Genomic DNA, 12,707 nt, shown 5'->3' with positions numbered 1-12,707 from the left:
ACAAACTCACCTCCACACAAACTCACCTCCACACACAAACTCACCTCCACACAAACTCACCCTGACACACAAACTCACCCTGACACACAAACTCACCCTGACACACAAACTCACCTCCACACACAAACTCACCTCCACACACAAACTCACCTCCACACACAAACTCACCTCCACACAAACACACCTCCACACACCTCCACACCTCCACACACAAACTCACCTCCACACACAAACACACCTCCACACACAAACTCACCGTGACACACCTCCACACACAAACACACCTCACTCACACACTTTGATTCATGGGGGGGAAAAAGTCTACACACGAGAATGTGTGTGTTTGTGTGTTTGCGCGTGCCTATGTGTGCGTGTGTGTTTAGAGGACTCTGATTGGTAATGAATCTCTTTGGAAAAAGCCATCTCTATATGGAGTATTAACTAGCGTCAGTCAGTATTACTAGTTCATGTTTGTTAGAATTCAACAAGAACTCCGTTTTTTTCTGAGTGACTTATTTTCCATTTCTGTCGGAAAGAAAACTACAGATATCTATCTATAGAGGAGGAGTAGAGCGAGAAAAGAAGAGAGGATTACGTTTAATAAAGAAAGGAAGATGCTGTGATGAGGGGACCTGAGGGTCCCGCCTCCATTTTCCCATTTTCCCTTTATGAAGAAGTGCTACCGGTGCAAGATGGCTGTGTGCCTTTCTGGAAACACCAGCTCCTGAAACATGGAGCTGTCGTGAAGCAATGCATCGTGGGACAGGAGGGTCGGCTTTTGTCTTCATTTTTGATTGTCTCTTGTTCAAAGATCTATTGTAACTGTTCATGATTTAGTGTGTGTGTGCGTGCACGCATGTGTGTGTGTGTGTGTGTGTGTGTGTGTGTGTGTGTGTGTGTGTGTGTGTGTGTGTGTGTGTGTGTGTGTGTGTGTGTGTGTGTGTGTCCTTTGTTGCTTTTCAAGTTGATGATACATTTCAGAAGTGGTAGATAAGGAGCAGTCACTACCACCACACCACCACACCTGCTGCTTGTGGACTGTCCAGTTTTTACATACGAAAATGATTTTTCTTTTTTACTTTCTGAGGATAAGCCATGTGATACTTTAGAGTATATGTTCTGCCTGTTTTCTATTTATTATCGTTTTTGCTAAATATGTTTGAAGGATTAGGATAATATCATCAGCAGCACAAATTCACATTCCATCTCTTACCCACTCACACTGTATTTATTCACCAGTCTCTTCTCACTTACTGCATCAGTTGTCACCAAAGCAACAGATTGGAAACTGATGAGGGGAGAGATGCTTTGACGGGACAGACTGAGAGGATTTTGTCAGGGTGATTTTAGGATTGGAGGGAATCGAAAGAACGAGCTTGGCCAGAAAGGAGGCTGTTCAGACAGTCACACACAGCCATTCTTGTTATGTTTTAAGCTTTTCTGCCTTAATGTCAAATGCAGGATACATACCTGCCACTATGTAGATTTATAAGATAAATTCTAAATATCCTAGTATATTTATACCATGTCTGTATGCCTCTATCTGTGAGTGTCTGTGTGTCTATACACAATGTACCCAGCATCTGCATATGGGCAGGAACATTTTATGGCCAATATTAAGAATGTGTTGTGTCAGTTGCGAGGGCACAATAAATAGGCCAATTTAGCTCCAGGGAATGCAGGGAATGCAGGGAATGCAGGGAATGCAGGGAATGCAGGGAATGCAGGGAATGCAGGGAATGCAGGGAATGCAGGAGAGAGAGAGAGAGAGAGAGAGAGAGAGAGAGAGAGAGAGAGAGAGAGAGAGAGAGAGAGAGAGAGAGAGAGAGAGAGAGAGAGAGAGAGAGAGAGAGAGAGAGAGAGAGAGAGAGAGAGAGAGAGAGAGAGAGAGAGAGAGAGAGAGAGAGAGAGAGAGAGACCTTTCTCTTGTTGTGTGTCATCACTCACTAGAATCACCATCCTGGCTGTATGAGGTAACAGGACTGATCACCACACAGCTTGAATAGGTCTCAGTTTGACTTGGAGTTGTTCACAGGGTAAAAAACAACAACATAAGTATAGCTGGTTTCTGCTGGTCGGTAACGTAGCTCGTCTAAAGAACAGCCTGTGCCTGATGGAACAAAGGCCTGAGATCCGTCCAGTCCAGCTCTTTGATTGGCTGGAGCAGCATTGCGGTGTCACCGCACAGGCCTTTAATTGTTGGAATGGGAATCCAACGATACTGTCTCAGTACATGGAGTAGGAGATTCCCATGAAGCTTCCCCCTGTCTTTGAAGATATATGGCTTTGTTTATCTGGCTTTTTGTTTTTTCATGAGCTATAAAAACAAATAAATATTTAATTGCCATTTTAACACAATACTGTAGCGATCATTTCTTATTAAGAAATTATTCAGTTGATGAATTGCTGCCATTCTTTTTAAATATTGAAAAGAAAACCATGGACAATACCACAAGTCTTTTCTTTGAACAGTTTGTGTACAGTTTTTATTTTTGTATCATTCTGGTGGATGGTCTAGATAGTAAACTATAATGACATATTGATAATATAACTATTAGCGTTATCACAGCTTGTTTTGTATATTTTGTAATGTTGGATTGTAAAATAGAAATTTATTCAGGTCATTATCATTGATAATTAACCATGTTTAGTTATAAGAAAATAACTAAATCAGTAAAACACTACTGGCCACAGCATCACGTTTCCTTCTCTTTTTCTGTCCTCATCTTTCCTCTGTCTTTCTCTTTTGTGCTATCATTTTTCTCACACACAGAAGTGTGTCAATTTCATTATTAGATTAATTAGATGGATTGAATGAATCAGGATTAGATTAATCATCAGAAAAATGAAAATATTTTGTACCAGAACTTTATTTTAAGGGAGGTTGTAGGGTAGACAATGTGGTTAAAGTAGTATGTGGGTACAGTATGTGTTTGTTGGAGGATTTGGTAGTTATGTCTCTCACTAGTTCCTTTGGACCTGGTTTCAAGCCTTAGTTTTTTTTCTATTGTGCTATTCCATGTTTGCCCATTCCATATTGCTCAAGTCATAATCAATGAAAACTATTCATTGTCAATATGCCATGTAGGAGTGATTGTGAGTAACTGACAGATGTGTATGGGTGAAGCGAGAGGTAAAAAACAAGAGGGTTCTGAGAGAGACATTGCGTAGCCATTTTGAAATGAGCTCCACCTCCACTTCTTGGTCAGTTTTGTCATATTAGACTCCCTCCGAGAACAATTATCTGGGCTTTAATCCATGTGTTACTCGTTCACAAGTTAGGAAAATTATATAAATGGAAAAAACACCATTAAATGATTGTAATATTTGTAAATTATATTGCTGTAATGTGTAAAATGTGTCCAAGTTATTTTTTATTATATTATTTTTATGAAAGGTTTTCTTCTGAGAGAACTGAGGTGTTATTTTGTGAATAAAATGCATTTAATAAGCAAACAGCTATATAATACAATTATATATCAGTATATTTTTATTTTATTTCACTGTTCGGTACTGTAAAGTGTGTTAAAATTACAAATAAAGGAAGATTTTTTTATAATATAAGCAAAGAGAAATAGCCTACTGGCTTGTATTTGTTGTCTGTGTAGGCTACTGTGTGTGCTTAATTAATAATGGTATCAGAGATTATAAAAAAAGAGTAGACTTAAAGGTCAAGGTCTTCAATAGTCTGGTTTATTGTGGTTTATAAAATGAATGTGAATACTATGCTTCCACACCATATTTTTATTTTGAGAGAATCAATGTATGAGTAGGCCTATATGTTTATCAAAACTATCTAAGTGATTAGTAAGAATGGGCAACAGAGACTTCCATTGCACACCATGAGGATTCTCAATACATATGATAAGCCCCATTGCAGGAATTGATGGACTCATTTCAGCCTGACAGTTTCAGGCTATACTATCTAATTATTTGGCTTGCCTTGATCATAGCTACTACCTCTCTTATAATTATGAAGTATTTTCAGTGGTGGAAAAAGTACCGTATTATCTTACTTGAGTAAAACTAAAGATACCTTAATAGAAAATGACTCAAGTAAAAGTGAAAGTCACCCAGTAAAAGAGTACTATGTTAGTGTATGGTTTTAAATATACTGAAGTATCGGATGTTAAATTATAAATAATTTAAAATTCCTTATTTTAAGCAAACCAGACAGCACTATTTTCTTGTTTTTTTAATTTACGGACAGCCAGGTGCTATTTTCAACACTCAGACATAATTTACAAATTAAACATGTGTGTTTAGTGAGTCCGCCAGATCAGAGGCAGTAGGGATGACCAGGGATGTTTTCTTGATAAATGCATATATTGGACCATTTTCCTATCCTGCTAAGCATTCAAAATGTAACGAGTACTTTTGGGTGTTAGGGAAAATGTATGGAGTAAAAAGTAAAAATGTTTCTTTAGGAATGTAGTGAACTAAAAGTTGTCAAAAATATAAATAGTGAAGTACAGATACGCCAAAAACGACTTAAGTATTTTTACTTAATAACCTCTACGGGATCGGTGTAACCCCCGCGGGACGGTTGATCTAACATAGGCTAATGTGATTAGCATGAGATTGTAAGAAAATAAAAAAATCCTAGGACATAGACATATCTGATATGGGCAGAAAGCTTAAATTCTTGTTAATCTAACTGCACTGTCAAATTTACAGTAGCTATTACAGTGAAAGAATACCATGTTATTGTTTGATGAGAGTGCACAATTATGAACTTGAAAAGGTATTAATAAACCAGTTAGGCACATTTGGGCAGTCTTGATACAACATTTTGAACAGATATGCAATGGTTCATTGGATCAGTCTAAAACTTTGCACATACACTGCTTCCATCTAGAGGCCAAAATCGAAATTGCGCTTGGGCTGGAATAATACATTATGTCCTTTCTTTTGCATTTCAAAGAAGATGGTACAAAAAATGTATTATCTTTTACCAGATCTAATGTGTTATATTCTCCTACATTAATTTCACATTTCCATAAACTTCAAAGTGTTTCCTTTCAAATGGTATCAAGAACATGCATATCCTTGCTTCAGGTCCTGAGCTACAGGCAGTTAGATTTGGGTATGTCATTTTAGGCCAAAAAAAATAAAAAGTGTACTTTATACCACGTACAGACACACGTCTGCAACCTCAAATCCACATAACATGGCCAAAGGAGGTTCTCCACCCTCTCTGACATGGCTGCTTCCAACGCATTACCCATCATGCACCGCGCCACAAGTATTCTCCAATCACAGGTCGGATACAAAAGCTAGTCCAATCAGAGGAAAATACTACATTGCATAAGCGCACGAGACGTTTCCTGAAGCATTGCGGAAGAGAGGTAATGAATGATTTGTCATATTTTTACTCCGAAAATAACAATTTGTGGAAGTGTTTTTTACAATTTTTTTGTGAACATGATACTTTATTGCATATACAACATTCATAAATATTGTTCAAAAGGAAGTTTTCCCGCGTTAAATCAAGACCGGTGGTAGCTACCTGCTGCTACTGTAGTCCTTCATCAGCTAACTTAGCTAAAATAACGTTACCTGTCGTTACATGCATTGAATTATGACTAAATGATTCTGAAAATGTTCTAACGCATTGTATCAGAGGTTTCATATGGGGCCGACTCTCTCAATGTTGTGAATGGTGGTGCGTCTGAGGACTAGCTGTATTGGGTTCAAGTACTTTGTCTAATACCTTGAGTTATGTTTGCAGGAACGCCGCGAATTCCTGAAAGTGTAGCTGGTCCCGATTGATACTGCATCATGTCTTGTGCGCTTCTACTGTTGTTGATGAGCTTGGCTTTGGCGATGGGCACTGGCGCAGCGGTGGAGGTCCAGCGTCCACGCGGAGTACCACTATCAAGTGAGTTGGCATTTGATTCTAACCCGAATTCAGACAAATAACGTTATGGTTCTTATCACAGCCAGTGAGGTAGGCCTAGTCTATGGCAGTCTATGCTATTTTAGTTGTTAGAAACCCATTGTGAGCATGGATTTTAATCTGGTAGATGTGCAATGTCTCTCAGATGAGCTCTTATGTACCCAACACTTACCTGTCCCCATTGATCTCGACAGAGAGACAGTTCTATGAGGAGAACAAGCCCTTTACCTGTTTGGATGGCTCCAGCACCATCCCCTTTGACCGGGTCAACGATGACTACTGCGACTGCAGGGATGGCTCGGATGAACCAGGTACACTATCGCTCACTTCTCATCAGCAAAGCCAGACTGATCCCACTATCAAGACACTACACACTACTGTGCACCGTTATCACTAAGGTCTTGACTGTAATGAAGGTCTTTGCATTTGTTTCACAGGTACTGCTGCCTGCCCCAACGGCAGCTTCCACTGCACCAACGCTGGCTTCAGACCCGCCTTCATCCCTTCCTCCCGGATCAACGACGGTATCTGTGGTAAGGACATCGTCACAGTATCTTTCCGTGGATCAGTCGTCCCCTTCTCTGAGTTTTGTTGTTGTGTGTAAGTGCTGATGAAGTGTGTTCTCTCCTCAGACTGCTGTGACACGACAGACGAGTACAATAGTGGTGCCACTTGTCAAAACACCTGCAGGTGAGCAGTAGTAAAACGTACAGCATTCTGCAAACATTTTTAATATTGACTACAACACTAACATTGGCCTTTGTTGCCAAATGATTCCTCCAGTGTGTGCCCAGTGTGTGTGTGTGTGTGTGTGTAAAGACTGATTGTGTTGGCTGTGTGACCCCCTAGGGAGATGGGGCGCAAGGAGAGGGAGAGTCTGCAGATAATGGCTGAGATCACCAAGGAAGGCTTTATGCTCAAACAACAACTGATACATGAAGCTAAAAGGGGACAGGAGGACAAACGGGTGAGACTAACCAACCAAAGGGTGTGAAAAGGGAGATACATTTATTTGGGGTTGGTTAGGCAGCGGAAATGGCTAGGGCCTATACAGAGACCATTTCATATATAGAGCGACTGGTATAAATCCTTGATGTTGAACGTGTTCATGAAATGACAAGACTTATGTTTGTTTGTTTCAAACGTTTTTTGTAAATACTTCCATCCATGTGTTTGTGCAGGGCAAGTTGACTGAGCTGCAGGGTAGTAAGAAGGGTCTGGAGGGGAAGGTGGAGGCTCTGAGGACTGTGAAAGAAACAGCAGAGGATCCAGAGAAAGAGGCTAAAGAGCGCCACCTGAAGTCTTGGGAGGGTAAGTACACTGGAAGAAGCCATTATCTCTCTGCTTTTAACCTCTCTGGGCTAGGCGGGATGAATTCGTCCCACCTACGTAACAGCCACTGGCAGCCTGTGGCGCGATTTTCAAAACCTTAAAAATCCTATTACTTCAATTTCTCAAACATATGACTATTTTACAGCTATTTAAAGACAAGACTCTCGTTAATCTAACCACACTGTCCGATTTCAAAAAGGCTTTACAACGAAAGCAAAACATTAGATTATGTCAGCAGAGTACCAAGCCAGAAATAATCAGACACCCATTTTTCAAGCCAGCATATAATGTCACCAAAACCCAGAAGACAGCTAAATGCAGCACTCACCTTTGATGATCTTCATCAGATGACAACCCTAGGACATTATTTTATACAATACATGCATGTTTTGTTCAATCAAGTTCATATTTATATCAAAAACCAGCTTTTTACATTAGCATGTGACGTTCAGAACTAAATTACTCACGATAAACGTTCACAAAAAGCATAATTATTTTAAGAATTATAGATACAGACCTCCTCTATGCACTCGATATGTCCGATTTTAAAATAGCTTCTTGGTGAAAGCACATTTTGCAATATTCTAAGTACATAGCCCAGGCATCACGGGCTAGCTATTTAGACACCCGGCAAGTTTAGCACTCACCATAATCATATTTACTATTATAAAAGTTTGATTACCTTTTGTTGTCTTCGTCAGAATGCACTCCCAGGACTGCTACTTCAATAACAAATGTTGGTTTGGTCCAAAATAATCCATCGTTATATCCGAATAGCGGCGTTTTGTTCGTGCGTTCCAGACACTATCCGAAATGGTAAAGAAGGGTCGTGCGCATGGCGCAATTCGTGACAAAAAAAATCTAAATATTCCATTACCGTACTTCGAAGCATGTCAACCGCTGTTTAAAATCAATTTTTACGCCATTTTTCTCGTAGAAAAGCGATAATATTCCGACAGGGAATCTCCTTTTCGGCAAACAGAGGAAAAAATCACAAAGGCGGGGGCGGTCGGGTCATGCGCCTAAGCCCAGTGTCCCTTGATCGGCCACTTGAGAAAGGCGATAATGTGTTTCAGCCTGGGGCTGGGATGACGACATTCTGTTTTTTCCCGGGCTCTGAGCGCCTATGGACGACGTATGAAGTGTCACGTTAGAGCAGAGATCCTTAGTAAAAGATAGAGATGGAAAAGAAGTTCAAGAAATGGTCAGACAGGCCACTTCCTGTAAAGGAATCTCTCAGGTTTTGACCTGCCATTTGAGTTCTGTTATACTCACAGACACCATTCAAACAGTTTTAGAAACTTTAGGGTGTTTTCTATCCATATGTAATAAGTATATGCATATTCTAGTTACGGGGTAGGAGTGGTAACCAGATTAAATCGGGTATGTTGTTTTATCCAGCCGTGTCAATACTGCCCCCTAGCCCTAACAGGTCCTATGCACATCATAAATTCTCAATGTATTTGTTTTCTTCACAAAAAAGGTGCTTTTGTGCTGTTTGGTAAAACCAAGATATTTAAGTATATTCTTATAGTTAAAAAACAGAAATATTGTTAAATGTTGTGAAATGCCCAGTGCTAATTGTCTCTCCAGTCATATTCTTTTCAACATCTTTGATGCAGTTAACTTATTAATGATTTGGAAGTCAATTACAAAAGTCCTGTTGAAGATTTCTCTTTCTAAGTTGTATGTGATTGATTTTGATTTTGTCTGTTTCAGAACAAAAAGAACTCATCCGTATGGAGAAGGACAAAACTAGAATGGCTGAGGCTTTTCTTGAGCTGGATGATGATGCAGATGGCTAGTGAGTGTGTAGTGTGTGTGTAACTGTCAGCGCTGGAGATATTGTGAGAGATTTCAGTGTGATTCAGTGAGTGACTAATACGGTGTTTTTGTTATTCCCAGTGTTTCTGTGGCTGAGCTGCAGTCCCATCTAGAGCTGGATCCAGATTCAGATGGCTCTCTGACAGAAACAGAGACTCAGGTAAGATGTCTCATCTTCCTCCCCCTCAAGTCAAGAGAAGATTTTCTATCACACTAGTAAATTACAGGGATGCAATAGTGTCATTTTGACGAAATGTGCCGTTTTGAATCCAAAATAGGTTACCTATGTGATTCGTGTGGATCCAATGAGAAAGTTTGGGCGGGGGGGGGCTTTGGATGACCACTGGCTGTATGCGAACGGGTGACGCGCGTTTGGAGAAATACTGGCAGTATCCCAGGTTCAGTATCCAAGGTTCAGCCAATCGTTCACATAACAGAATGCAGCACGCGACTGAAGAGAGAAAAGACAACCAATGTGCTAGTTATAGCATCAGCGCGCGCACTGGAAAGAGATTGGAAAGGCAGTTGGCCAGTTAACTTACAGCAGTGCGTCCCCTGAACGATATTGAAGAGGTAGGTGAGAAGCCTGACCACGGAGATGGGGGTGAGAAGGTGATGAAGCGTACTTCATGAGCTGTAACTGAAAAATAACTGGAGAAAGTGTGGTGGAACAAGTATTGTTAGCATTGTTAAGGATCTCGCTAGCTGGGTCGAATTATCCGTTAGCTAGCCAGAGAAATGTTGAACAACATTAGCCAACTTAACTGATCAAATAATTGAGTTTATGGTGTGACAATTAGCTGGCTAATAAAGTCCAACAGCTAACGTTAGCTAGCTAACGTTACAACATCAGATGAGCTAACGTTAGTAACCTAACCAATTCGCTATAGTATTAACAGGTAACGTTATACGACTCCTTGCCGTTCCTCAAGTTATAACGCGTTAGTTGCTTACTGGACCCTGGCAATCTGTGTGAAATGTTAACTAGCTAACAAACTACTATCTGAACTGGTTTCCCTCTACAGTAACTGTGGTTAATTTTCAGAATGAGAGAATTGGGTGAAAATGAGGCGTTGCTTGTTAAACGGTTAACTGTAGCTGTGCCTGGTTTAAGCTGGATGCCACTATAGAGGTGAAAGGAACACCACACACTTTCCCTCTTTCTCACTTTTTCAATATAGTGGATAAAAAGGGGTATGCCAGGTGTACTCTCTGCCTGAAAGAGATCAATTATGCCAACAAAGGCTATCATGCTGCGCTGGCACATTGTAGAACAGATGTCCACAGGCAGAAAGTGTACAATGTGCTGTGTAGCCCAAAGAGATTGATTTTGTGTTGAGGGGGGACTATTTTCATTTTTTACTCCGTGAACTTTATATTTGCACACATGTAGCCTTGTGCACTTAATCAATGTCTATAATAGTGGCCACTGTAATAGAATGCCTGTTTGTTTCATTCTATTTCTACTTTAAGATTTTTTTTCCCCAAGTGCAATATTTAGATGTGTGTGTGTGTGTGGTCACAAGCATTATATTATAAAGGCTGTCATGGCTAACTGCAATATTAGTGTATTGTAACATTTGCTGGCTTTCTTTACATTTTTTTTGCTGTGAGTTAGGTTCACATTAACCACTTTTTATTTTACACACAGAGATTGACATATTAATGAAGTCAAAATGATTTTGCTTACTCAAAGCATTTGCATTTACTTGTTTTGCGTTGCCCAGAAAATACATCAAGATCATTTGTCTTGTGTCAAGATATTCTGACTTGTATTGAGCCTTTGTAGGTTAAAATGAGCACATGATCTGCCAGTGCAGTAAGATAGTTTATCTTGGTAAGACTTCTTAAGATTTTAAAAATTCAAGATAGACGTCTTACCATTTTTCTGATTTCCTATTGCATTCCTACAGGGATTGCTGGGAGGAGCAGACAAGGTGGACACGTCAACATTTGAAACTGTGTGGAGCGGCATCAAAGACAAGTACCTGTCAGAGGTCAGCACCACATGAACACTAATGTTATACAGTCATTTCCCTATCCTAGTTGAATGGTCTGTCCTGGAGCCTCAGATTGGGTATCTAGGCTGGGTTTCTGGCCAGCACTTTGTGGGAAATGGGCTATATAAGTGTGTGAGATCTGGTTTATGTGACTGTGGGTGTCTCAGGGCCTTTCGGACCCCCCTGCCCCAGTGGAGACCCCCCAGGAGGAGGAGACCAGGGACTTTGTCTCTGACCATGACTCTGACCACTACCCCGAGGATTACGCTGGAGAGGAGGAGGATGTGGAGGACGACGAGGAAGATGATGATCATGAGGAGGAGGAAGAAGAGAAGGTAGTTGGAGGGGAAGTGCCTGAGCTAGGCTAGTATTGGAGAGCTTGGGTGGTCAGTTGTCCCAGTAACATAACGCGTGTTTAATTATCAGGTCCCTCCCACCGCGCAGACCCCAGAGAAAAGAGAGGACGATGAGGTGTCCATGCCATCGTACGACACAGAGACCCAGAGCCTTATTGATGGTGCATACAGTCATCTGTTTTACAATCTGGGCTTAGTCCCGCACTACCTTAAACAGGGACTGTGTTTGTCTGAATATACAAAGTAGGGGGTTCAGATGATAAGTGTAAATGTCTGAATTGTGATTTTCTGTGCTGTGGAATGGTATGTCTCATTGGTCTGTCCTTTTGAGGTTGCGCTTCGTTGTCTTTGTTCCTCAGCTGCCCAGAAAGCCAGGGATGATTTTGATGAAGCTGAGAGGGCTCTCGGGGAAGTAGACGATCAAATGAAGTGAGTTTGCAACCACAATGCTTAATCTCTGCTGGCTTTGGCAACAACTGTATGTTAGTCCTTGCAACACTAAAATATCTCATGATGATACTCGACATGCAAACACTACACAGGCATACACGTGCAGGTTGTATTATGTTTGAGAACACAAATGAATGTACCCTGTGTCTGCAAGTCAATCATTAATATGTGATCCTGAATTTGTTTGGATCTGCAGGAACCTTGAGAAGGAGATTGGCTTTGACTTTGGGCCAAGTGCAGAATTTGCATACCTCTACAGCCAGTGCTACGAATTATCCACAAGCGAGTATGTATACTTAATCTTTGTAAATACCCATACTGTGTCTATGCCTTCGTGAGAGGAATAATCTGTTTTATATGAATGTGAAACTGAGTCTCCTGAAGATTAAATCTAAGACCGTGCCCCTCTTCTTTTTCATCAGGTACATCTACAGGCTGTGTCCATTCAATAGGGTCTCCCAGAAACCTAAGTTTGGGGGATCAGAGACCAACCTTGGGTAAGAATCTCTTCTTCACTTCATTTTACTGGAGCCTTTAACTGTTCAAATGACTGTGGTCCTTCTAAATCCATTAGGAATGTTAGTGGTCATTCTCTGTCTCGGTCTCTGTCCTCGTTGTAGCTTGTGGGGACAATGGTCTGGTCCTGAAGACAATTTATACTCGGTGATGAAGTATGACCATGGGCAGGGGTGCTGGCAGGGCCCCAACAGGTCCACCACAGTAAGTCTCTATCTTCTCCAGTCCAATGCTGCTCCTTTATGACAGTCTTATGACACTCTAATTTGCTGAGAGCATGCGAAGCGGATTAAGTCAAATCACGTTTCATGTGGTGCTGGGTGGGGGAAC

The 12,707-nt window shown here is 40.9% G+C and overlaps 1 protein-coding gene across 2 annotated transcripts in view; it reads left to right on the top strand.

The window, feature by feature from the left end:
• Positions 1-5,257: 5,257 nt before the first annotated feature.
• Positions 5,258-12,707, top strand: part of LOC106601057 (glucosidase 2 subunit beta) — a 9,173-nt gene continuing 1,723 nt past the window's right edge. For both annotated transcript variants that reach the window (XM_014192959.2, XM_045715095.1), the window contains exons 1-16: positions 5,258-5,348; positions 5,732-5,881; positions 6,094-6,210; positions 6,337-6,432; positions 6,532-6,589; positions 6,749-6,866; positions 7,081-7,210; positions 8,951-9,035; positions 9,137-9,215; positions 10,969-11,052; positions 11,223-11,390; positions 11,482-11,572; positions 11,771-11,840; positions 12,058-12,147; positions 12,284-12,358; positions 12,482-12,581. In XM_014192959.2, coding sequence (XP_014048434.2) covers positions 5,782-5,881; positions 6,094-6,210; positions 6,337-6,432; positions 6,532-6,589; positions 6,749-6,866; positions 7,081-7,210; positions 8,951-9,035; positions 9,137-9,215; positions 10,969-11,052; positions 11,223-11,390; positions 11,482-11,572; positions 11,771-11,840; positions 12,058-12,147; positions 12,284-12,358; positions 12,482-12,581 — 1,461 coding nt within the window. In that variant the 5' untranslated portion in view covers positions 5,258-5,348; positions 5,732-5,781. The remainder of the gene's footprint in view (positions 5,349-5,731; positions 5,882-6,093; positions 6,211-6,336; positions 6,433-6,531; positions 6,590-6,748; positions 6,867-7,080; positions 7,211-8,950; positions 9,036-9,136; positions 9,216-10,968; positions 11,053-11,222; positions 11,391-11,481; positions 11,573-11,770; positions 11,841-12,057; positions 12,148-12,283; positions 12,359-12,481; positions 12,582-12,707) is intronic.

The sequence above is a fragment of the Salmo salar genome, chromosome ssa03, assembly GCF_905237065.1.
Source record: "Salmo salar chromosome ssa03, Ssal_v3.1, whole genome shotgun sequence".
NCBI classification, from domain to species: domain Eukaryota; kingdom Metazoa; phylum Chordata; class Actinopteri; order Salmoniformes; family Salmonidae; genus Salmo; species Salmo salar.
This window is presented reverse-complemented; position numbering and strand designations above follow the sequence as displayed.